This window comes from Chionomys nivalis, chromosome 1 (assembly GCF_950005125.1).
Source record: "Chionomys nivalis chromosome 1, mChiNiv1.1, whole genome shotgun sequence".
NCBI lineage: Eukaryota > Metazoa > Chordata > Mammalia > Rodentia > Cricetidae > Chionomys > Chionomys nivalis.
The window spans coordinates 127,252,029-127,279,225 of NC_080086.1; the positions used below are offsets into that span (position 1 = coordinate 127,252,029).

At 42.0% G+C, this 27,197-nt stretch overlaps 2 protein-coding genes and 1 pseudogene across 3 annotated transcripts in view; 1 reads left to right on the forward strand and 2 right to left on the reverse strand.

The window, feature by feature from the left end:
- Qpct (glutaminyl-peptide cyclotransferase) overlaps positions 1-1,878 on the reverse strand; it is a 29,527-nt gene extending 27,649 nt beyond the window's left edge. The window contains exon 1 of the mRNA XM_057778588.1: positions 1,692-1,878. Within this exon, the coding sequence (XP_057634571.1) occupies positions 1,692-1,811 (120 nt within the window). The 5' untranslated portion in view covers positions 1,812-1,878. The remainder of the gene's footprint in view (positions 1-1,691) is intronic.
- Positions 1,879-4,960: 3,082 nt separating this feature from the next.
- LOC130883710 (glyceraldehyde-3-phosphate dehydrogenase-like) lies at positions 4,961-5,973 on the reverse strand (annotated as a pseudogene).
- Positions 5,974-26,170: 20,197 nt separating this feature from the next.
- Positions 26,171-27,197, forward strand: part of Prkd3 (protein kinase D3) — a 67,999-nt gene continuing 66,972 nt past the window's right edge. For both annotated transcript variants that reach the window (XM_057769510.1, XM_057769520.1), the window contains exon 1: positions 26,171-26,278. The gene's annotated coding sequence lies outside the window, so the exon portion shown is untranslated. The remainder of the gene's footprint in view (positions 26,279-27,197) is intronic.

Here is a 27,197-nt window from a genome sequence, read left to right on the forward strand (position 1 = left end):
GCCATAAAGCAGGGTTGATCTGTTTTTGTCCATTAGATGCCACTAAAAGAGGCACACCTTTATTTCCAAACAAAGGCAATGGATTTCAAAACCGGTGCTTTCGCTATCACACTTCTCCTGTGGGCAGGCCTGTGCACCAAGAGCACACCTACTGCATCTGATTAAACTAGCCAGGCATCATAAAAGGCAAGAAGGCATGTGTATCTCAGTGTGGACTGATTCACCTCCCAGGCTACGAAGTAGAGCTGGCTGTCCAGCAGACTTTTATGAAAAGAAGCAGGAGGGGCTATTCACTGAGAAATGTCATGGCTGACTGTCACTTTTGTGCCCTTTGAGAGTGTTTGTTTTCCCAGGGAAACAGTCCTGAGAGGCTTCTTAAAATAAAGGAAACAGAAATTCACATTGCAGAAGACATTTCTCCAGAGTTAAATTCTCCTTAGTTTGAAATATTTTAAGAATCACAGAATCTTCTCCCACCTAGAAACACCCCTGCCTACTACAGACGCCCACAGACAGGCCCTGGGTGTGGCTCGGCTCCTTCCAACCATATGTCTCACCCATTTAGAGCTCTCTTAAAGACACCTTGGCCTGATGCCATATTCTAGTTTGAATATCCCCTCCCAATGCTTGACCTCCTAGGTGCTCCGAAACAGTGGAGAAGAGGATTTGCTCATCTGCTTGCACAGCACTTTGGAGGCCTTTTGGGAAGGAAACTGTTTTCCTCATCCGGTAGTGACAGGAGTCAGCTTTTCTCACCGTGCTAGGCTCCCTCCGGGGGTGAATGGGGGTCTGTTGGGAGCCCTGAAGTGAAGCTCGCTGAAACTGAGCTCACCTCAAGTGGGCCGTTCATACACATGTGCATGAGGCTACCCGGGAATGAGCATTTCAGACGGTCTGAAACACTGAAAGCTTTCTGTCCATTTAGGAATGTCGTCCAAAGTTCAGATCCCTAGACGGTTGCTGTCCTTAGTTTCTTTAGAGGCATACCATTTTACTCCCAAACCATCAACATTGGCACAGCCCTTAGCAATTTCGTGATTTCAAAACTGTTGAGCAAGAAAAGGAAGCAATTGTGAATCTATTTTCTTCATGCAGAGCGACTTGGCAAATCATTTTTATTCTGAATCCCTTAAAAAATGAGATTTCCACAACTCAATTCATGTATCTGAAAACACCCAGCGCCTCTTTTAAATTTAAATATCTAACAATACGTTGGCGCTGAGTCCACAAGGAAACTCAGTCCCCACACAGAGCATCCTTGAATGTACTAGTTGGGAATTCGCGGGCACACCCCTAGAGTAGTCTAGGCACTCAGGAGCTCCCGGAGCGCGGGGATCGCTGTTCTCCAGGGTCGCGAGTGGGAGGTGGTGCCCCGATGCCCCTGTTCTTGCACAGCCAGCGAGACACGCTTCCTGTGCCTATCAACACCCCCATTAGAGCGATGCCAAAGGGAGGCGGGTGACATCACCCAGCCCCCAGGCGTCTCCAGCGCAGCCCCGAGCCTAGTCCTGGCACCGAGGCTTGGGAAAGAGAGCGCTGTCTCTCAGGTGCTGGGGTGGGGGCTGGACGCCTGGGCAAGGGAGACAGCATCCCTGACCTGCCTCTGGCTAGTCCAGGAAGAAGTGGCCCAGTCCCGGGTCTTGGCACCCTCCACGAGCCATTCAAGTACAGCACGCTGCAGCGGCCCTCACCTTCTCCTGCGTCCAGGCAGCGGTGCCAGGACTCCCACTCCCGGCTGTCAGGGACAGGACGGCCGCCAGCAGCAGCAGGTGGAGAGTGCCCACGACGCGCCAGCCGTCGCCGCCTGCCATCTCTGCAAGAGTGTGTGGGCGCGGATTCCCCGGGCCGCCCGCGGTCACGAGCCCGGGAGCGCGCCTCGGTCGCCTTCCCTCTTCTCCACCCTTGAGTTGGCTGTGCCCGCCTCCCCATCGCCTCCGGTGGCCTCCCGCTGCGCGAGCCAGCAAAAGCCAGCAACCCCCCACCTCCCTGCCAGGCGCCAGCAAGCCAGGGGACTGGGATGCCCTGGGTGACAGGAGCTTCCGAATCCAAGGAACAAAGAAAGCCACTTCCTTATCTTGGAGAGGATGAAAGAAAGGAAGGAAGGAAGAGCGTGGAAAAACCTTTTCTGTGATCCCCAACGCCATAAGAGGGAGTAATAAAAAGGAAACGGGTTTAACAGACGTGGGGTCTGTAAGTGAGTTTTGGCACCTCTTTATGATTGAAACCCGGACCGAGTCAGTATTTGTGCAATGCTCTGTACCAGGCACCGGTCCAGTTCCTTCTAGGCGCTCGTATCTGATCTGCTCATCCCATTTGACCCCATTTGACACCGTGGAAACTGAGACCTCCCTGGAGAAAGCCTGGAGTGGAAGCCCCTAGGAAAAGTGTTTCCTCTCGAAGCTACTGTTTCCATCTTGTGTGTCTTTTCTCTCGAAGAGTAAACGGTCCTTTAAAAAAGGCAGACCACCTTATCCCCAAATTGACAAGTAAGGTTGAAGTAATTACTGAAATATAAGAGATTTAAGATATAGTAACTCTGAAGGTAATTATTTCTAACGACTGTCTCCAAAAGAAAAGGCATAAGTCAAATTTTAGGTGGTCCTCTACTTCCACGGATTCTACATAGGGCATTCAACTAACCACAAATCCAAACAATGAGGGGTTGGGGGGTTGGGTTTTTTGTTTGTTTTTGTATTTTGTTTTCCCAGACAAGGTTTCTCTGTGTAACAGCTCTGACTGTTCTGGAACTCACTTCGTTGACCAGGCTGGCTTCAAGCTCGCAGAGATCCGCCTGCCTCTTCCTCCTGTGTGCTGGGATTAAAGGCGTGCGCCACCACTGCCCAGCAAATCATAGGGGTTTGTATCTGTGCTGTATGTGAACAGCCTCCCCCAGATTCCTTAAAGAATACAATACTTATCTGCATGGCATTAACTTGTTATAAGCAAGTTATGGATGATTTAAAGTCTATGAAAGGATTCTGTTTTATATGCAAATATTATGCTATTGGGTTACAAGGGATTGCACATTTGTGGATTACCCTATATAGAGAGTAATAATAGAAACGATCTCCTGTGGGTACTGGGGAGGGTGAGTTTTTTCTGCTTCATAAGCTACTATTATCCAAATAATCCTGTATTAAAAATAAAAACAAACAAAAAACCTGACCCACTATGGCTTCAGTGTAGAGCACACGTGTTCAGTACCCAACACAGCAGTAGGGGTCAACCAGGGCTGGCAGGGTAGTTTAGTGGGAGAATACTTTGTACTCAGGCTTCAATTCTCAGCACTGCAGAAAAGAAAAGTAGGGGTGGAGCAGGGTGTATTTTGTCTGTAAACTAAATGGGGTGGGGAGGAGTAGAGTGTATTTTGTCTGTGAGTTTCTGGCCTGAAGTGTGAGGGTGGTTTCTTCTTCCACAGTGAGGAGAAGAGTTTCTCCTGTCTCAAGATGACTTCCAACTACACAGAGCTCCTAAAAAACCAGAACAAAGGGATGAGGAAGTATTTTCTAGGGATCAAAGTTGATGGTAATGAAATCTGTCAGAAGAATACACATACACACACAAAGATGCATACACATGCACATAGGCACACACACACACATCTTTCTTGGCTGCAGGGTGTTTTTAAGAAGAGAGAACACACTGTCCTGCTGCTGTCTGGAGCTGAAAGGGATAACAGAATGGAGGTGTCTTTTTGCTCGTCTACAAAATTGCTATAACTATATTCCAGTCTAGGGTTTGAGTGGCAGTTTAAATATCCAGGTCTAATTAATGGCAGGTAGTTTCCTTGGGACATGCAGGGACAGTTCTCATACTCAAACCACTTTCAAAGCTTCTTTTGGTTCAGTATTGAAGCAAACCTCTATCAACGGTTCCGTGTATACTTCCTCTCCATGACTAGCCAACCTTGGGTTTCCTGAATGGTTATGGAATGAAGAACCTATCTTGCTTGCCTTATTGACTTTTTATATTTTCACAATATGAATCCTTTGAGACGGAGAAAGTACAAATGCCAAGCCTATATGAAAGAGAATGTGACCCACAATAGCATGCTAAGTAAAAGCCATTCAAAATAAAACTGTGCAATTACTTAAGCTAAAATGTTAACACATCATTTGGCAATGGTTCCTTCTCCCTAGAGTTCTCTGATTTGGGTTATATTTTTCAGTAAAGTGTTCTTGTAGTTTGGCATCCACAGGAAGCAGACTCTGAAGCAGTTTAGAAAGTGGAATGTGTTTAGGGAGTGTCCTTGGGACAAACCTTCATGGGAGGAACAGGAGAGGGCAAGGGAGAAGTTGACAAGAAAGTAGGACCCTGGCACCATTAGGGAGCCACAGAGCTGAAAGAGCAGCCATGGTTGTCCTGCGATAGGCCAAATGTTCCCTCAGTGGAGGGAATTCTGCAAGAGGCTCTGCTGCCAAGAAAGCTGCAGCCAGCAGCACTCCCAACAGCTGGAACAGCCCTTCCAGAAGGGAGATCTAAACAGTGCATGTCTACACAGCCAAAGGTACTCAAGTGCATTGGGAGCAAATGTTGGAATTTGTACACACTTTAGATATTTCATGTGGTGACTGACTTTGATCAATTGTGAGTTTTCACTCATTGAAAAACTTTCCTTAGAACCTCCCACCAATCTACAAATCCCTATCTTCCTCAGGTGAAGTTTATTGATGGTATTCAGGAGAGTAGGGCTCCCTAAACACCCCCCTTTTCTCCTGGCGATCTGGGATGGAAACACAGAGGGGAGATGCTCATTGGGACAGGGACTCCTCAGCAACTGAGGGCCTCTCTCTTCTTCTTTGTTCTTTTTTTTTTTTTAAGATTTATTTACTTATTATGTATGTCTGAATGTATACCTAAACACCAGAAAAGGGCACCAGATCTCATTATAGATGGTTATGGACCACCATGTGGTTGCTGGGACTTCAACTCAGGACCTCTGGAAGAGCAGCCAGTGCTCTTAAGCTCTGAGCCATCTCCAGCTCCCTTCTTCTCTGTTCTTGTTGGAGTGGGTGGTTCCGGGCTTCTTACTCCTGGGAAATCTTGCGGGCCATGAGGTCCACCAACCTGTTGCTGTAGCCATATTCATTGTCATATCAGCCCCAGCCACAAAGGTGGAAGAGTGGGTATCACTATTAAAGTCATAGCGGATAAAGAAGACAACCTGGCCCTCAGTGTTGCCCAGGATGCCCTTTAAAGGTGGGCCCTCTGATGCCTGCTTCACCACCTTGATGTCTTCATCCTTGGCAGCTTTCTCCAAACAGCATGTCATGTCCACAATGGACGCATTAGGGATAGGAACATGAAAGGCCATACCAATGAGTTTCCTGTTCGGACTTGGATGGCACTGCCCACAGCTTGGCAGTGTCAGTGGATGCTGGAATGATCTTCTGGGCAACCCCAGAGCCATCATGCCACAGTTTCCCAGAGGGGTCATCCAAACTCTTCTGGATTGGTCTCATGGACTATGGTCATGAGTCCCTTCATGATGCCAAAATTGTCATGGGTGACCTTGGTTGGTGGATGGGGTGCTAAGTTGTTGGCGGGGCAGAAGGCAATGCTGATAATCTTGAGTGAATTGGCATTCTTCTTGTGGTTCACATCCATCACAAACATGGGGCCATCAGCAGAAGGGGCATAGATGATGACCTTTTTGGCTCTACCCTTCAAGTGGATCCTGCCCTTCTCTAAAGTAATAGAGACAACACCATTACCCTTATCTGATACTGATGGAATCTCACTCCTGGCAGAAGAAGATGGTCTTCCTGTTGATGGTAAGTTTCCTGTTCTCAGCCTTGTCTGTGCTGTGCATCTTGCAGTAGGTGCAATCTTACAAGAACATATAGAATATGTAGTTGAGGCCAATGGAGGGGTTACTGATGGCAACAGCATCCACTTTGCAAGAGCTGAAGGCAGTCCTGGTGACCAGGCACCCGATACGGCCCAATCATTCACTCCTACACTCACAATCATATGTCTGGGAAGAGTCTGGCATTGTACGAGAAGATTGGAATGAAGTGTAGGAAAGCAGAGAGCCTCTCTTGATTCTCACTCAGTCTACCATTTATCCTTCATTCTAGAACCTTCTGGAAATTCTTGATATTTGCTTTTTTTCTCTTTGTTGAACCCTTTCATTTTCCAAACTCTTCCCATGGAAAATAGCTAGTAAGCTTTACATTTTAAGCTTTGAAGATGATGTGCATAATGAAACCTTGTCTTTAAAAAAGAAATAAAAATATGCAAATATTTAAATACATATAAATAAAAATAAAAAGAGGTCATATTTTTAACTATGGAGCACAGAGTAAAAAAACATAAGAGGAAGAAAAAATAAAAGAAAAATAGCTGGTATCACTTAAGGATTCACCAATAGAGCCTAAGAGATGGCTCAGTGGTTAAGAGTGGTTGCTCTGCAATCATGAGGACCAGAGATTGAATCCCCACAACCTCGTAACAACTAGGTACCCACAAGCATTTTAATCTACCTCTGAGGGAATGGAGTCTGGAGGATTATTAGAGTGTGTTCTGAGAGAGACAATTACTCAGGTAAGAAGTAGAATGTCATAGAGGAAGACAACACACACTCTCTTCAAGCTTCCACACACAATCAAGCATGCACGTACGCATGCGCACACACACACATACACTCAAATAAATAAGCAAAAAAAATTTCAATTTCACTCCCTTCACTGCTCCATGTGGCCAGTCTAATTTTAACCATAAAGAGAAATGATGGATTTCAATGAATTTTCTCTTTTGTACTTCTGTTTTATCTTCTATTCCGTTAGTTTCTGTTCTGATCTTTATTGTTTCCTATGGGTTTGACTTTGATATTCCTCCCTTTCTGTTTCTGTTGTGGACAGCCTCAGCTATGTCAGTAACTTAGAACGTTCACTTTTCTCACAAGAAGCCTTTGATTACTACAGTTCCCCCTGAAATGCTGCTTGATGACATTCCATGAGTGTGACTGCAGTGACCTTTTTTTTCCATCCAATTCAAACACTTCACAGTTTGCTTCGATTTATTCCTTTACACAATGCATGTATGTGTCTGTGCCCCATGTGTGCGGGTGTCCACGAAAGCCAGGAGAGGAGGTCAAGCGTCCTGAAGCTAGAGTTACAGGTGAGCAGCCCTACGTTGGTGCTGACAACCAAACGCTGGTCCTCTGGGAAAGCAGAAAGCCCTCTTAAAACCATGGAGGCATCTTTCCAAACTCCTACCCGTGCACTCTTTAAATTGTATTATTCAAATTTCAAACAGTTGAAGATTTTTCTTACTGATTTTTATTGATCTCATATTGAATTCCATCATAGTCAGAGACTGTATAGATTGGTGGAGTTTTTTATTTTTTATTTTTTTTAGTTTTGAGGGATGTTTCATATCTAAGAATTAAAGTTGTCTTTGTAAATGTTCCTTATGTGGGTAAAAAGAATGGTGTATTCTAGTATTGCTGGAAGAGCTCTGTTAGTGCAACCGAGGTCATGGAGACTTATAAAAGCGCTGCCCAAATCTATACAATAGCTGGCCCTTTGTCTACTTATTCCACTGATTACTCAAAAAATTGTGTTGGGATTTCTAATTTCGATTGTAAATGTATCTGTCTTTTTCCTTTCAACTTTATAATTTTTTATACTACTTATTTCTAAGTTTGTCTAGTAAGTATATAATGTTTATATACAAGTATAATATCCTTTTAAAAATTATCCCTTTATCAGGGCTGGAGAGATGGCTCAGGGGTTAAGAGCACTGCTCTTCCAGAGGACGCAGATTCAACTTCCAGCACACACATGGCCTGTCTGTAACTCTCTGCAACTCCAGTTTCAGGGGATCTAACACCCTTACACAGACATACATGCAGGAAAAACACAAATGCACCTAAAATAAAGATAAATTATTAAAAAATTATCTATTTATCATTATGAAATGACTCTAATTGGTAATATTTTTGCTCTGAAGTCTCTTTTCCTCAAATATTAATATAATCACTTAAAGGTTTTTTTTGATGAATGTTAATACGGTGTATTTTCCCATTTTTATACTTCCTTTTGCAAACAAATTTTTGTAGAAGTATAAATTCATTTTAGAAACATTTTATTACATAGGCTAGAGAAATGGTTCAGAAATTAAGAGCACTGGTTGCTCTTCTAGAGGACACAGGCTTGATTCCCAGCATCCACAAGGCTGCTAGCAACCATCAGTAATGCCAGTCCTAGAAGATCTGATGCCTTCTCCCGGCCTCTGTGAGAACCAGGCGTGAATGTAGTGCACAGATATATATGCAGGCAAAACGAATGTACGTATTAAATAAAATAAAATTTTATTACATTTATTTTATTGGGAGGCATATCATATTGCTTGTGTGGAAGTCAAAGGATATCTGTTGGGATCAGTTCTTTCCTTCCAGAACAGACTAAAGACAGCAGATTTGCAACTAGCACCCATATCTACTGATTTTTTTTCTTTTTGAGACAGGGTTTCTCTGTGTAGTCCTGGCTGTCCTGAAACTCACTCTGTAGACCAGGCTGGTCTTGAACAGAAAGAGACCTGTCTGCCTCCGCCTCCTGCGGCAGGGATGAAAGGTGTGCACCACCACCTGACCCACTGAGCCATCTAATCCAACCTATTTTTACATTAAAAATGAACTGACTATAGACAGCATACAGGTAAGCCTTACTCTTTTATACAATTGGACTATAGATGTCTTTTTAAAGAGGTGTTTATATTTAATGTGGTTATTGATACAACCATATCTACATATACTACTTTACTACTTATTTTTTATGTGTTCTATCTGGTTTTTGTTCATTCTTATCACTTTTATAGTAACCATGATTTACTGACTTTTAAAGAATACCTTGTTTTAATTCTTTGTGTTTTCACTTACCAAGCTACAACTCAGGATTTTTTGTTTGTGTTTTAGGGTTGTTGGGATTTTTTGGTTGAAGTTTGTATATGTGTGTTTGTCTTGAGATTTATAGTATACATTTTTACTGTATAAAAATCTTAAAGAATCACTTACGGGATCATGTGTGGACCACAACAGACTTCTATTGTTCCTTCCTTGGGTCTCTGTATTATTTTAGTCATGTTAGGGAACCCACAGTGGATTGTCTTTTCACTTAGCAATGACTTTTAAAGAGAGTGTTAAGATGAATAAGTCCCAGTCTCTTATAAACAAATGATCAATTTCAGGTTTTCTTTTTTTTCTTTGTGTAGAAACATTGGGTCATCTGGTACAGTTTTCTTCACACCTGAAATATATCTTTACTATTTTGTGTGTTTCAGGTATGGTAGAGACTGGTTCTCTCTGTCTCTGTATGCTGAGGAGATCTTCTTTATCATCATTTATTTTTAGTTATTTTCTCTGAGTATAAGATCTATGTTGACAGATATTTTTCAGTGATTTAAATATGTCATCTTGATAGTTTTACTTCTGAGAAGTCTGCTATCATCCTTACCTTTTGGTTCTGTATATAATGTTTTTAAAAAACATCATTCTGCTTTTCTGGTTTTCTTTTTTTATAATGTTGATGCTGCTGCTACTAGTGGTGGTGATTCTTTTTATTTTATTTATATTATTGTTGTGACAGGGTCTTGCTACGTAGATCTGGTTGTCCTGGAACCCTGGAATTCTCTGTAAACCAGGTTGGTCTTGAATTCCTGGAGACTGTATTAGTCTCCTGAGTCCTAGAATTAAAGGGCAGATACGCACCACCACTCCCGGTTTATAATACTCTCTTTTTTAAACAGATACTTTTAAATTATGCATGTGTATGTTTGTGTGTGTGCTTGCGTGTGTGTACAGGAGCACACACAGGTGCCCAAGGAAGTCAGAAGAGGGCGTTAGATCCCACTGCAGCCGGAGGTACGCTGGCACCTTATGTGGGTGCTGGGAACCTAACTCCAGTGCCCTGGAAGAGCAAGCAATAAGCACTCTTAACCACTGAGACATCTCTCCAGCCCCACGATCTTCTTCTTAATCTCGAGCTTTATATTTAATTGTGTAATTCATTAGTAAAATTTTCTTTATGCTTTTGTGCTTCAGATATACTGGGTTTCTTTGGTCAAGGGGTTTTAAGGTTTCATAAAGCTTGGAAGTTTTTAGCTATAGCCTCTTTAAATATGTCTGGTCTCTCACTGTTGCTGTACATATTACACACTTTGGGATCTCTGGCTGCACATGTAGTTCATCTGTTTAATGTTTTCCAATGGGTTGTTGGGTGCTATTTGCTATTTGTTGCTGTTGTTATTGATTTTTCTCTCTTTCACTTTTATTTAATTTTTCTTCAAGTTCACCACTCTTTTCTTTTGCAATATTTAATCTGCTCTTAGCCTCATTAATGGTTTTTCTTTCATCTCAGACATAACTTTATATGATTGGTTTAGATCCTCTTTGTACGATTATGTCTTTCCTCATATGTCCACATATTTTCTTCTGCCTTCTTGGCTAGATGGAATCTAATTATAAGAACTGTTTATCCTCATCTGATCATTAGCATCTTTTTCTATAGTTTTTTCTCCTTATTATGGATTGAATATGCCTATTCCTTTGCATATCTAGTAATTTTAATAGCTAATAGACATAGTAAAACTTAATTTTTTAATACTGGGAATTGATTTTGTACTTCTTTGAGTAGCCTTCATCCTTGTCGTGGAACATGGTTGATTAGGATGGAAACATTTCGGTCCCTTGGAGAACTGTTTTTAACTTTTGCTAGCCAATAGGAGTGCAGGCAGCAACCTAGAGCCAATTTGATCCACTAGTAGGGCAACGCTCTTTTCAACATTCTAACTCGTCCTTTGTTTCCCCACTGAGGTTTTCTCACTGAGCGGCAGGAACGTTTCTGACTCCATCAGTACCTCGGGACTTGTTCCTCCTACTCCACTTCGTAATTCTTCCTCCTGCTTTGAACGGTGTCTTAGTATGTACTGTTAGCATTCAGCTGAACCCTTGCAGGAAAAAAAATCCTCTTTGCTGGCTTCCATGAGGCTTCTCTTCTCCCAAACTTCCTCCTGCAGCTCTAATCGCCTTCCCATGTGCTTTCCATTTGGCTCTGTTTAGAACCCCCAACTGCACTGTCTCCTGGAACGGGAAAGCACCAGGCTCAGCCCCCTTCATTCGGTTTTCCCTAGCATTTCCCTATGCTTGTCTTCTGGTATGTAAGCCTCATTTCTGGGCAGAACGTTTCCAGGTGAGATGCTAAATGCAGTCATAGCCTGGCTGGAAGCATCGGTGTGCTCCCTTCTTAGATGCTGCCTGACAAACGGGAAGTACAGTAAAGCATTTCTGGGACACACTACAGGGCAATTGTTATCTCAGGAGAAAGCAGTCGTGCCAGCGTTTGAGATGCATTGTGAACTATTTGGTTTTTTATGAAACACCACTTTCTAATTGAAAGCACATGGCTGATAAATTAGGAGTAGTCACATTTGGGCACTTGTTTTAAAATTAATAACCGGCACCCATACCCTTAAGGACAATGGCTGACAGTCTTTGTTGCCAAAGATAACATTGGATTTTTCTAGCAAAAATGTGATTTGGAGAGTTTTTCTTTTGTTTCTACCCCCATAACCTTAATAATTTTCTTTTGACTAGCGATTTTTCCCTGATGAAATCAGTGATTTTTAAAAGTGTAACTATAATATAATTATAATATAAAATGTTCAACATTTGGAATGTTTGTATATAATTCAGAGAATCAATATTTAACAGATTCACAATCAACATGTTATAAAATCATGAAGAAAAGATACACTCAAAGTAAATGAAGTCAGGAGGTTTTGCCTCTAACAGAGTAAGGAAGTTTACCCATTTGGTTTGAGATTCTAAATGACGACTGACTCTTGGACCATGTTTGTAAAATTTCAGTTGAATAATGAAGGTTTTCAATAGTTATCTGAAAATTATGTTAAAATTCTTCCCTCTTCTTTCTATACATGTATGTGGAGCCAAGTTTTCTTTACATACTTCAAGCAATAACAGGTTGAATGTAAATGTCAGAATCGAGTTATCTTCTAAGCTGGACATTAAAGAATTTTTTTTAAACCAGATTCAACAATGCCAGTGCTCTTACAAAATTCTTTTTGTTTTAAAAATATAGAGTTTTTTATATAAAAATATGCTATGTAATGAGTAATGCCTTCATTATTTTTGTTTGTTTGTTTGTTTTTGTTTTGTTTTTTGTTTTTCGAGACAGGGTTTCTCTGTGGTTTTGGAGCCTGTCCTGGAACTAGCTCTTGTAGACCAGGCTGGTCTCGAACTCACAGAGATCCGCCTGCCTCTGCCTCCCGAGTGCTGGGATTAAAGGCGTGCGCCACCACCACCCGGCTGTCTTCATTATTTTTAAGAAATTCATAATTAAATATTTATAAGGTACTTGTACTTTTTGATACAACTATTGATAGGCATCATACACATAAATAGAAGCTACTTGTGATCCTCCATAATTGTTATTAATGTTAGGGCTCTTGAGACAAAAATATTTAAGAACCATTGTTCTCAAAGCTACTTTACTTTGGAGAGAGTATGTATTAGGCCAACAGTTCTAACTGTACATCCACATTAGAGTTGTTTCTAGTGTGTGGTCTTGGCATGGGCTTGTCTTAAAGTTCCCCTGGTGATTCTAACCTGCAGCCAAGACTAAGAAGCGCTGGCATTGAGCCACGTGCTTTGAGAAACACATTAGCAAAACCCTACCACATTAATATTAACACTAGAAATCATGGTGCACAGTAGTTCTTTAGTAAGGCCCCAAGGGTGAAAGTAAAAAGATTGGGGAAGGGCCATTCATAGACAAATTATGAAATAAACAGTTTAGATTTGAAATTTCTGGGACACTTAGCCTCTCCATTGCTCTACCTTTTGGGGACCCTGCTCAAATCTCAAGCATGCCTTCCTTTGTTCCTTTAATAGGCAAGGAGAATCAAAGGAGCCCACATCATATCTCTGCCCAAATCTGTCAGTTTTCAGTAATGAAAGGGAAATTCAAATATTTCCTCCTGAAGTCCAGTCAGTCTTGTGCTGTTCCTCAGAAATTTAAGGAATCCAGGTTTCAAGTCAATCTTTCCAGTGCCACTCACAAGATCAGAGGTCAGGTCAAGATGGAAACTGAAGTCAGGACAACAGGCTCTTCCCTGCTTTTCTGGTGTCCTCTCTTCCCAAACCCTTAGAACAACATCCAGTTTTCTCTCAAAGAAGGGGAGAGTCAGACTCCAGAATCCGCCATTCCTTTTGTTTCTGTTTTGAGACAGTCTCACCCTGCAGTCCTAGCTAACTGACCTTGAACTTGCAATACAGGCTAGGCTGGCCTCAAACACAGACATCCACCAGTCTCTGCTTCCTGAGTTCTGAGATTAAAGGCATGTGCCATCATGTAGCATGCAGGTGCTAATCTTGAATTTCCAAAAAACTTACACAGACACTAACCTCGTATTTCCTACAAACTTCCCTGCACTCTTTTATAACTGTTGCTTTTCTTTAAAATTAAATTTTCTCTGAGAGTTCTGAAAACTAAAAATATCCAAGATTCAAAGAAATGAATCTATAACAAGGAATTTTTATACACTCAAAGAAACAAGAGTAGAGAAAATCAAAGATAAAGAACTAAAGATACTCTGGGGCTGGAGAGATGGCTCAGTAGTTAAGAGCATTGCCTGCTCTTCCAACGGTTCTGAGTTCAATTCCCAGCAACCACATGGTGGCTCACAACCATCTGTAATGAGGTCTGGTGCCCACTTCTGGCTTGCAGACATACATACAGATAGACTATTGTATACATAATAAACAAATAAATAAATATTTTTTTTTAAAAAGAGAGACTCAAATCTATTCTCACAGAACAGACATCTCTGAGATACACACTGTCAAGATTATCAAGTGAAGTTATCATCAAGGGCTTGTCATGGGAAGAATCCATCATAAATGCTTATATATATATATATATATAGTGCATATATGTATGCTCAAAAATACACATATGTTGACTTGTAATTTAAAAAATTATGCTATATTTTTTGGCATCCTGCAGGATCGACAGAGTAGCAAAGCACCAATTTCTACTACATGTTAAAGATAATACATGGAGGACATGGAAGTTCTATTTTAAGAACTTACTTCTATCTTGTATAGGTGGAAAGATCCTGCAAGTTTAAGGCCAACTTGGGGCTACCTAAAAATTCCAGGATGGCCAGATCTGTAAAACAAACTGGGATATTAGGTGTGTCAACATCAGTATCCGTTTAAAGACCCTCTAATTCTGAAAGCCAGTATATTGGTAATATCATCACCTTCGTTGTGAATAGCAAGAATATTAAAGCACAAAGCAGTCATCTGTTTAAGGCCATATGAAGCCAATTAATCTACTTTAGTCTATCCTTGTGTTAGCCTATTTTCTATTGTGACAAAGCTCTTTCCCTTATGTAATTCATAAGGAAAAGAAGTTTCTTACAGTTTTGAAGGCTGAAAGTCCTAGCAATTTTGGTGTTAGCTTTAGTGAGGGCATCTTGACTACATCACATCATGACAAATGACATCACTGCAGGAGCCCGCCCACCTTAGGAAAAGATCACACATCAAAATAGAAACCCAGAGCATGGCAAGGGCAAGAGCATGGTAAGAGCTTGATCTTACCCTTGCATACCAATTATCACACCTCTCTTGGTGAGAACTCGTCAAGATCCCATAGTAATAATACTGGGGTCTGGAAGCGTAGCTCATGGAAGAGCTCTTGCTTTACTGTGCAAGGCCTTGTGTTTTGTCTCCAGCATCAGCATCATACACACACACACGCGCACACATGCGCGCACACACACACACATGCACACACACAAAGAAATCAACCAAGACTAGAGCAATTCCTGCCCACGCTGCCACCCCACCCACCTTAATCACCTTGGACTTGTCCCGCTTCTTAGACGTCCACCTCATCTTCGTTGGCACACTGACAGCCAGTCTTCAACACACGCGTCCTCGTGGGAACATCCCAGACAAAACCATCCTACAGACAGTTACGGTTTCAAATGAGAAAGTTTAAGTAGTCGTTAAAATACAATCTTCAATTTGTTAAACTAAGCTTTTGACAGCCAGACATATTTGAAATGATTGCATTTCCAGGTTTTAAGCAGAATCTTTGCTTTTATATTGTTTCCATTCTTTTGATCAAGTATAATATCAGTTAGAAGAGGGGCAAAAAATATGCTATTTAATTCATACCAAAATATAATTTAATCTAAAGTCAGGGCCAAGGCACTTTGTTCTCTTATGCTTTGGAACTGTTTGTGAATTTTCTAAGGAATTATATTCTATTTATCTGTGCTGTAACACCATGAAATTGTGAAGTTTTTTTTTTTTTTTTACTGATCAGGCTACAAAGAATATAATCAGTCTTCATAAAAAAAATTCCCTTTCTCTCAATCTTATACTGTTGGAATAATGTTAACTGTGACTATTAATTTTCCCTTTCTAACTTTTCAAAGAAGAACAATCTTTCCATGAGGAATTTCCCAGGTATATGTAGGAAAATAGAAAAAGGCTTATTCCATATGGATACATTGGGAAGAGGTCTAATGCATCCCCTTACCCCACCATCCCCCAAAAGGCACAGTTCCTTCAAGGGCCACCAAGAGAGTTTAACAGAAGGCCAAGGATGTGTGCATCTATGCAGCCCTGGTCGATGTGTGTTCTTGCTCACCAGTGACCCATCCTCGTCTGGGCTTCGTTCTCATCATATAATATGACCTGACAAGTTGTTAGAACTATGTGGAATCTCTTTCCATGAGGCAAGATACCCTCTGGCTGGTGCCTTTACCTTCTCCCATCATAAGATTCCCAGGGAAATTTCCATTTTGGGGGAATCCATTGTTTCAATAATCTGATACCTTGAGACTCTCTTCAGAATATCTTCATTTCTGCAGGGCAGTTGTAATTCCCCGCTTTGTGTTTTAGCAACTTTATGTTGATGTGAAAGATGTCTATGTCTGAAACAAACATAATAAGTAGAATGCAAGGAGGGACAATGTAACACCTTTAGTAGTGCCAGATAGCCGTGCATAAGAACCGTTTTTCAACAGTTTTTGGCTTTTCGTTACTTTTGGAAAAACTAACACATACAATTCTATCTCGTTGGTTTGATATGGGATCTCACTATGACGCCTAGATTAGATTGGCCTCAAACTTAAAATCCTCCTGCTTCAGTTTCCCAGTTGCATAGATTTCAGGCAAGCACTTCCAAGGTAAGCATGACTTTTAGCTCTGAGAACTTCTCCTATGCCTCTGAACAATATCCTCTGGTGTACTCTGCGGACTGTCATCTGCTGGTTTGTTCACCACTGTCCTATGAGTCCAGGAAAAGATTTGTCCTGGTTAGTTTGATTTGATCCCACATTGTGTGTGTGTGGGGGGGGGGAGTAAGTGACAGATGTCAAGAAGTTAGTGCCAATATGCCATTTAGTCTCAATTTAAGTAACTTTATAGAAGCAGCTCTTAGGTCAATCATACTTGAACTACATTTTGTTTGTCCTGTGGGTAATGTCCTAGAATCTCAGAAATGGTATTTAGGCTCCTTTCTCAGACTCTATACTTTGAGGGACAGACCTTCTTGAGAAATCCAAAATGAAGTCCAAACTCATTTCTCTGCTTCTCAAGTAGAGATAAGAGCAGCTGAGTTAAAACAGAAAGACAGAAAAATGTCCCTGGAATCAAATGACCCCAGCAGCTCCTGGGAACTTCCTTCTTTTCTTCTCCACCCGTGGTCTGCTCACTGTGAGTGGTAGAAGCCCCCACACCCCCACAAATGTGTCTTTGCTCCTTCATGGTCATCATTTTGTTATTGTGCTGGCTAATTTTGTGCCAACTAGACACAAGTTGAAGTTATCTGAGAGGAGGGAACCACAGTTGAGAAACTGACCCATAAATAAGGCTGTAAGCAAACCTGTAGGGCCTTTTCTTCGTTAGTGATTATTAATGTGGGAGGGCCCAGCCTATTGGGATGGAGGTCCTAGCCTCCATAAGAAGGCTGAGCCACTACATCAGCTCCTGCCTCCAGGTTCCTTCCCTGTTTGAGTTTCTGCCTAATTTCTTTCAGTGTTGAACTGTATGAAAACGTGAGTGAAATAAACCCTCTCCTCCACAAGCTGTTTTTGATTATAATGCTTCCTCCCAGCCATAGTAACCCTAAGCAAGTCAGAAACTGGTACCAGGAGTGGGGTGTTGCTATGAAAGCCGGAACACGTTGTTTTGGAAAGAATTGTGAAAGGAAAGACATCTGAACTTTGGGCTAAAAAAGCCATTAAGTGTTGAGAGGTAAGTGGGCTGTTCTATAGGAGCTGGAAAAAAATAATGTTGAGAAGAATGCGGATGATGGAGGCTTCATTGTAAAGTTTCAGGAGGAAGTTTGAGAGTTAAAGACTCTGTCAGGGCCTTTGCTATTTTAAATTAAGAATCTGTAGCTGGATCTGGTCAGTTGGGGCTGAAGAATTGGCTGTGACTAAGAAGAGACCAGGAGCACTGATGTGAAACCTTTGCTTTACTAGGACAACTGATGTTAGTTAGGTAGAGTTGGGAAATTAGCAGTGAGTAAGAAGAGACCAGCACCATTGAGGGGAAATCTTCTGGGAAGTAATTCTTCCAAGGCAGCACACAGAAGCTGGGTTCCAGAGGTGGCCAAGGTAGTACCTTTACTGGCAGCCAAACTTGAGCTTTTGTAAGAGCCTCCCAGGTGGCACTAGTTTTGAAGGACAAAGAGGTCACAAGAACAGATGAACGAGCAGGAGAGGCCATTGGTGAAGGTACAACCTCAGTAGCAGTTGGAACTCCATCACTGAAGGTGCCATAGAAAGAAGATGAGGCTTGGCACCGTGAAGAGAGTCCAGAAGAGGCTTCTGGTGAAAGTACTGCCCAGTTGCTGCAGAAAACCTCAGAATTTTTGAGATGCCAGTACCATGGGACTACAGCCAAGGATAGCAGAAGCCATGAACAGGCCTGAACCCAAGAGACAAGTCATCTGTGCTGTGGTAAGCCCTCTGGAGGAGTGCAGAAGATTGTAAGTGAAACCCAGACATTGAACACAGAGTTATTTATACTGCTGGAGTTAGTTTTGCTTTGTTCAGGTTATAATTGTGACCTGGTTTTTCTCTCTTGGAATAAGACAGTATTTATTTTGATTTTACAGGGATCCACAGTTGAGAGACTTTGAACTTTTAAGAAGATTTTGAAGTTTTAAAGAAACTTTGGATTTTTAAGGAGATTCTTGAATTTTTAAAGAGACTGAACTTTTAAAGTGTTTGAGATTTTAATATGTTTTATATTATGGTATTTATTAATATGAGATCTTGGGGATTAAAAAAAGAGAAAGATTATTGTTAAATAGTGCTGTGTTGGTGTTTTGAGCTGAAGAGTGGTGAATTCTTGAAGTTGGGGGGGTCACATTGGGTAGCAAGTGAGGACTGACCTCTCATCTTCAATAAACAATTAAAAGAGCCAAAGGAGAAGAGGAAGAAAGAAAGGAGGAGGAGGCTTAACTCAAGGTAGCCACACTGGGATGAGGGACAGAAAGATCAAGAGACACTCCCTCCCCCATTTTCATGAGTACCCATATATCCTTCTTCAAGGAATATGTATTTTTAAAAGTTGTATTTAAGATGCAAGTTAAGTCTCGAAGTTGCTAATGAAAGAGGAGGAAATATTCTAAAATCCCTTTCCAGAGGGCCCCAGAAGAGAAGGCTAAGAAAGTCAACAAGTGCTAAGAGTGTTGTTAGTTGAGCAATGAGGGCTTAGCATGGAACCCTCAGTTCCACCCAGAACAACACAAATAAATAAAAATGACACAAACCACAGAAATAGTAACAAACTTTAAAAAGAATGCTTGTTATTCCATATACAGCTATTACGACCAATACTAACAGGAAGTGGCAACATAATATCTTAACTCAAATTCTGCCTTTAAGCCACATAGGATCACATGTATACTATGTGTTTAATTACGTCTAGACTTGATTCAAATTTAGACTAACTTCATGATATTTTGTTTTATTTATATATCTATAAACATTAGTATTTTGAGTGTTTTTGCAATTCTAAAACAGCATGGGTTGTGGCCATAAAATTTGTTGACATCTATAGTTTAGTTATTCTACATTATTCATTTTATAAATTAGATAAACTAATCCATTTTCAGTTTTAATGTTTGAAAAAGCATTTCAACGAGCTGCTTATCAATCAGAGTATACCTAAATTTCTGCCTCCACTGAAAAAGAAGCTTAAATTCCAGCGAACAATTTTAGCAAGACAAATCCCCTTCTGTTACTGCCAAAGCTTGATCTTTCAGGTTGTCACTTAGTAAGTTAGACACCTATTGCAGAGAACATTACAGTTTCAACTCAGAGATCTGGACAAAGCAAAATAATTTAGGGGGGTGGGGAGACAGAGACAACCGGATCTCTGTTAGTTCCAGACCAGCCTGGTTCCATAGTGAGTTCTAGGACAGTCAGACATACATAGTACTATCCTGTCTCAAAAAAAAAAAAAAAACAAAAAAAAAAAAACCCCAAAAAACTAAAGTGTTTGACTGATTATTTTTTACAATCTATGTGTTTATTTTGTCATAAAAAATCTGCATTACAAATTAGGAGGAAACAAAACAGTAATTTTTTTTGTTTTCGTTTCTCTAGACAGGCTTTTTCAGTGTAGCTTTAGAACCTGTTCTGTAACTCACACTGTAGACCAAACTCAGAGAGATCAGCCTGCCTCTGCCTCCAGAGTACTGGGAATAAAGAAGTGCAAAACCAATGCTTGCCACATAGTAGCAATTTTATAAAGAAAAGTAGAAATTTCATGAGTAAAAAGGAGCAGCCATACCAGGACTAGACATCTTCATTCTATGTTGAGACAAAATGGTCTCCTTTCAATATTGCTTTTAGAATAGAGAAAAATAAGATCAATCAAGCGTCTTGGGGAGAACTTCTCAAGTAAGAAGTCTTGCTTCACAAGAATGAGGCCCTAAATTCAATCCCCAACGCCCACATAAACAGTCAGGCATGGCTTCGAGAACCCCAGTGCAGTGGAGGGTGGAGAAAGGAGGGCCTGGCCATCAGTGTAACTCCATGTACCATGAGAGAGCCTGTGTCAAGGAAACAAGGCAGAGAATGATGTAACAGGACCCCTGACCTCTTCTGGCCTCTACATGCAGGCATGCAAATAGACCACACACACACACACACACACACACGATATTAAGAAAAGAAAATAAGGCAATGTCTCAGACAGGAAATGGATGCCATTCTGAGTACGCTATATACAGGATGCAGTAAAAGCTATTATTCAAGATTTTTACAGGCTGAAGATATGAAGGAAACACAGAATAGTAGATAAGCAGTATGATTACTCACATTTCTGTGGGTTATTACAGGTGTTTATCAAATAGAACAGTTAGTATGAAGTATTATTAATGAATAGTGTATGCATATCTTTACCATGAAAGTAGAGTTGTATGACCCTTAGAGACAAGAAAACATTCTAAGAAGTATAGAAGTTTGTGATTTCATCACTGTTCAAACATTAGATTTCACAAATGTAGTTGGTACTACAAAGTACACATGTCAGTTTTTATTTTATGATTTATTGTTATTTTATGTGCATTGGTGCTTTGCCAACATGTGTATCTGTGGGAGAGGTCGGATCCCCCGGAACTGGACACACAGACAGTTTGAGTTGTCATGTGGGTGCTGGGAATTGAACCCAGGTCGTCTGGAAGAGCAGCCAGTGCTCTTAACCACTGAGCCATCTCTACAGTTCCCCACATGTAAGTTTATACACACGGTGTGTTTAGTGTGGCATATAGCTCCTAGGGCCATGTTGAACAAAACAAACAGAATATTCAATCAAACACAATAGAGATAAAGAGATACTGTAACTATGAGATGCATGAGGTTGCCACCAACACAATAGCATTTACAGTAAGCTTTTAAAAAATATAAGTAGAAGCATTACACTCTAAAATAACAAGCAATATAGAGGGTGCTAGAAATTCAGCTCGGTGGTTTGCACTTAGCATTCACGAGTTTTGGGGTTCAATCCTCATCACCAACGGACTGCTAAACAAGCAAACAAATAAATGGTATGGTGGATACACACGCAGTAACACAGAGCTTACTGTTATTATTTAGCACACTAGTCAGTATTATGCTCTCTATATAATTACATATGGTTTACTTTTATGCAACTGTTATTATTTAGCACACTAGTCAGTATTATGATCTCTCTATAATTATAAATGGTTTACTTTTATGCAACTGGCAACACAGGTTTGCTTACTTCAGCATGGTTACAAATACATGAGATGAAGCCGGGCGGTGGTGGCACACGCCTTTAATCCCAGCACTCGGGAGTCAGAGGCAGGCGGATCTCTGTGAGTTTGAGACCAGCCTGGTCTACAAGAGCTAGTTCCAGGACAGGCTCCAAAACCACAGAGAAACCCTGTCTCGAAAAAAACAAAACAAAAAAAAAAACACATGAGATGAACTTCTCTCCCAATTTCTATTCCCTTATTTTGCTTTCTACTTATATTTTTTATGCCCTTCTCTGTGTTAAAGATTTGTCCATATCCCAGCTAATGGACTTCAACAGGAGCTATTTTCCCTCTCAATCAAATGCCTTTCATAAATGTTTGAGATGCACAAGTGGTTCTTGAAAATGTTCAGTGAATCAATAAATCAAAGAGTATAAAAATCTCAAGGGGAACAAAATCAAATAATCTAAATTAAGATCAACTTGTCTTCAGCTAAGTCAGCTACCAACATTAAAGGAACCAGGACAGTTTAACACCGAGTTATGTAGTCAGAAGCTTGTTTGGAGACACTTGGGAGTTTTTAAATTCGAGGAGTCATAGTCAGGGTATAAGTTATAGTAAAATATTCAAGTCTCTGCAGTCTAACTATAATTTTTTAAAAAACCAATGGATTTAATAGTTATCTACTCAGTGGTTTTATATTACACCCAAACACTGTCATCTAGTAGCATAGAAAACAACAGTTCTGGTCATTTGAGGATAGCAGTAGGAATTTCCTTTGATGAAGCAGAAAGGAAGTCCTTCTACAGGCAGATTCCTGTGGCATTTTAGCTGTTTGTTATCTTTTTAAATTGACACCCACAGAATCAAGTTCAGCAACTTGTTTCTCTGAGGAGATACAGACATAGATATTGAAAGATAGATATCCTTTATCATATATATACATATATATCTTCTCTTTAACATGAATAATACTGGAATTATAAGTAATACTTATTGCGCATTTTCTGAGAGCTGGCCAGTAAAAATGCTTTCTGTGCATTAATACGATTAATCCTCCTGACAACTTACAGGGTAGAGACAACAATCACGGTGGACAGCCATGCGGTTGTGGGATACATACCAAGGCAAATTAATCACATGTGCACTGCTTTCTTCAGCCAGGTTCTCACGAGAATACTATGATGTATAAAATTTTTACCCCCTCATTTTGGGGGCAAGATTCTTCATGAGATTAAAGAGCACCAAGTTCCCAAACGGTAGAGCTTCGACTGCCATGCAAAGTCTCGCCCCAGCTCCTTTTTTCTAATTAGCAAATTCCAAGTTGTTTCTGTGTGGTGAGAGAGCCCAGGTGTCTTTGTTTTTGTCAACCCAGATGTGAGGATGTCTGTAAGACCTTTCTTCTTTTCTGTTGACTTTTGGGCTATAGTTAGTTGACACTATTTCAAAACCAGAGTCTTAAACCTCAGTACTCTACAGACTGAGGGAACTTGATGTTCAATCCATTTTTAAGGATTTCATAAGCATTTACACATTACCTTCTTTTTCTTGGGGAAAACCACAAAGACAAACAGAAATCACTGGGGTGGACAAATATTTTTTTCCAATTATCTAAGTATTGATCAGTAAGAAAACAATAGAGAACCTAGGCGAAACATATGTGATTACCTCTCTTCGGTTATTAGATTCTTAGTCTTCCTCTATCAAATGATCATCTTTTTTACTAAATACTCTTCTAAATATATACATTATATTATCAATATTATATAAAAATTAAGTGAAAACACATATAAAGCTAATAAATAATGGAAATAAAGAGGCTATGTAGAATAAACAAAAAATTTTTCTATATAAAGAATGACTGTATCTGATTCAGGGCTGTATTAATTTGGACCTGGTTAGAGGACAGTAGGGAACTGTTGAGGAGTTTATCATGTGATATTTTAGGACTATTAGTTAACCAAATCATGACAATGAAAAAAGTTTGACAATTCAATACAAAATTACTAAGCCCTTGGAACTGGTTCAGGTCTAATACCAAAAGAGGCAGGTGGATTTCTGAGTTTGGGGCCTGGTCTACACAGTGAGTTCCAGGAGAGCCAGAGCTATGTTGAAAGACCCTGTCTCAAAAACAATCAAACAACAACAACAAAAAAATTACAAGACCTTGTGCTAGGTAATGAATGAATAAAAATAAAAGACGTTTTCCCACAAGTTCAGGAGAGGACAGGGCAGACAGAACCCAGGAGGATCTGTCCACAGTAAAGACACAAAGAAGTGTGGTAAGTGACCCAAGAGTTGTCTATTAAGAGTGATCAGAAAACAGGATAATTACAGCTTGCAAAACCAGAGATGATGACAGATGGAACCATCATGAATGTGTTACCAAGAATGTAACAGTTCGAGCTAGTCTAGGAGAGACCAATTAAAAGTCTATTAGAATAACCTAGACTGAAATTGTGGCTACGGTAACTGACAAAATCAGGCGGGAAGCGTGAGATTGTAACTAGCATATCCCCGCTGATGAAGAGTCCACAGCACCCTTCCCCCACAATCATTTTACTAACTCTCCGGTGACACTTAAGTGGTGTACAAATTTCTCAGTTGTGTTCTAAGGTCATGGAAAAAAAGACATAAACACAAAGTGAGTTTTCAGTAACACACAGTCCATAAATTAAACCCAAGTGAAGTGGTTTTTGTTTTTGTTTTAATGACAACCCCCTCTAGTGGATCCTCAGCAAATCGTGTTTTTCTGCATTTAAGATTAAAGCAGGGAGTACTGCTTCCTCAAGTCACAGCCATGCTGACCCTCTGAACTAGTATTAGATGAGAGGTGTAAAAGATTCTGTCATTAAGGACATGAGGGGGCACTTTAGATTTACAGCTCTAGCCAAAGAAGGGGAAGATTACAAGCTCCTTGTTTCATTAAAAAAAAAAATTACTGAGACGTCTTTAACATTCAGAGTCTATGTTCTCTTAGGGTCATGAACATTGCTCTTGAAAATCATCCTTCCCCATCTCTTAGAACAGGAAGAGAATGTGTGAAAAAAACTGGTTTGTGTCCAACAAAGATAAACTTTCATGTACAAAGTCAGTCTTAGCCTCAAACGACCTGTTGAAAGACTTAACTAGAGAAAGCAATTAAGAAGCAAAACGGCGAGACTACAGCTCAATGAAATACTTCTATGTAAAGTACATGTTTTCACATAAACACTTCAGTCTCCACAGAGCAACCATTTAATTCTTGGAGAAAGTTACTCCAGCGGAAAGTAACTGTTTCTTTAAGGACCACAACAGAACATGGAAGTCAAGAGTGAGATGAAACTGGGTACAAACTGCTCCAATGAGATTCTGGGAATCTTGCTAGGAGAAGATTTTTTCCAGCTAGACTAAAGCATCTGTTGGGAAGTGGAAAGAGAAGAGGGCACAGATGGGCAAGGGAACGCTTAAAAAGAAGGTACACTTGAATGAATCTGCTTTTCATCTTAAAGTAAGAGAACAGCGGAATATCTTTAAACAGTTACATGTGCGTACACACACACACACACACACAGCATTTTGATCGTATCACATCCCATCACCTCCTCATTTGAACCCTTTCTTCTTCTGAACTGGAGCCTTTCATGTCTCTTTGCGCCCCACTGAGTTTAAATAGAGTCGCTTGCATGAGTTTGAGCGAAGCTCTAAGTTCAAAGATGTAATCAGACTGATTTAGGTGCTGGTGGATGTTGGCAGCTTCCAGTTCCAGAGCGACGTCAGAAACGTGGTCCCACCCCTTGTCCCCCAGGAGAAAAGCATTATACACATTTTTATTTTAAACATCTCGCTGCCTAAGAGGGATGGGGATGTAGCTAGTAGCACAGTCAGTGCTTTAGCTCATTGCTGACCTTATGGGTGTCAGCAGTGGGTTTAGTCTCCACTTCTATCCCAGGGGAGGAAAATGTCTCAGTTAACTTCAAATCCAAGACTATCCATTAATATTGCTGATTGTGTAGCACAATTGACTGTCCTCTTGGGTTTATTCTCCCTCTGTTCTCAAAAGCTGCCCAGCCCCGGCTTTTTGCATCCAGACACGCTAACTTTATTACCCCCTCCAACTATATCATTATATTTTACTTTAAAGGGATAAAACGTCAACGTGGGCAAACTATGTAGCTTTTGTGACAATGACTCAACTGCACAGATGTTTCTCTCGCATCAAGTATTTATAATTTAACGCACAGGGTCTTCTCCCTCTGATCTTTATGTGGCTACCACCCGGGTCCCCCACTTGCCCTACGTTCATTTTCACGCAGGTGAAAGTCTAGGTTCTGTGACTGTCGACTGAACTTTTGGTAGCTAAGGCCACATGCAGTGTAAAGATGAACAAGAGGAAACACAAGGCACTTGCGTGCAAGCAGCGTCTCCAGTTTTACTGTGCCGCAGGTGAAGGCGAAGGGCTCTGGCTGTGTCGCTCAGTGACAACGGCCACCGGGAACGCAGGACGAAGAACTTTAGAGGACAGTGAGACAGCACGGAGGATGGACACGGTCCTCCACTCTGGACACCGCGTTCAGATGGTCCCCTCTCGCCCCATCGCCATCGCTTGCCTAGCGGATAGCAAAGTGAGGGTTCGAGTCCAGGGCGTCACTCGAGACTCTCACGCCCGCTGCTCCGAGCTCGACGCCCCGCGGGGAACTTCACAGGGGCGCAGAGCTTCGTGGCGTTCCCCTCCGTCCCTCCCTCCCCAGGGGAGCCAGACCCTCCACGGAGTACAGCGGGGAACTACAGCTCCCGGCAGGCCCCGCGCGGGCCGCGCGCCCCCGCCCGCGCGCCCCGGCCCCCCGCCCTCCGGCCTGGAGACGGGACGGGGAGGGAGGGCGGGAGGAAGGGGCGCGCGGGCGGCGGGCGGGCGGGACCGTGCGAGGTCCGTGAAGCCTCGCTGAGCTCCCGCTCCGGGACGGGGACGCGGACGCTGGCGCGCGCCGACTCTCTCCAAAGCGACCGAACCCGCTTCTGTAAGTAGTCGCCTGAGGGAGCGCGGAGCAGACACCGAAAAAAGTTCGCGCCGCCGCCGCTTTGTTCTCCCGACCCGTCGGGCTGAGGTGGCGCGGCCCCTCCCCCACCGCACGCGGCGGCGGCGGTGGCGACGGTGGCGGGACTCGGACCCGCGCCGGGCTGGGCGGCGGCCGCGGCTGGGCGGGAAGTCGGGGCGGCGCTCGGCGGGCGGGCGGCCGGGCGGCCGGGGGCGCCGGCGGCGGCCAAGTTCCGCGGTCCTTGACGAGGCCAAGTTGGAATCTGTCGGCTGCGGTGACCCACCGCGCCCTGCCCCTCAGGGAGTGGGGAGACCCGCGGTTCCCGAGCCCCGCAAACTAGTTCGCTCCGCGGCACCGTGCGGGGAGCCTTCCCGTGTCTTTGCTGCACTTTTTCGTGGTCCTGGGGACTGGAAGGGGCGAGTATCCGGGGTTTGGAGGATGGTGACCCCGGTTTCCTGACTTGCGAGTTGCAGCCTCGCTCTAAGGCGTTCTCGTTCCCCTGGGGAGCTTTGCCCTAAGGTGAAACACCCCCGAATGTGAAGCAATGAAGAAAAGAAAAAGAAAAGAAAAAGCACACACGACACGACTCGATTGCGTGTCGGAGGTTTTATTTCACATCATCGAAAATCAGAAGTATAGGCCGTGATGTCTGTAAGCAGGAATATAAATCAGGCGACAGGCGACCTGCAGACTTTTCCGCACACAGATTGATGGCATGGACGTAACTGTCCCTTCAACCACGCCCGTCCCCACAGGAAATAAGACTATCGCTGTCATCTTTGATTAAAGAGGATAAGTTACAACTCCAAGTACTACTTTGTAGGGCAGGGCCTTTAAAACCTGTAGGCACAAGTGAAACAAAAGCTTTAAAATGTCCTCATCTGAATCCTGTAGTTGCACT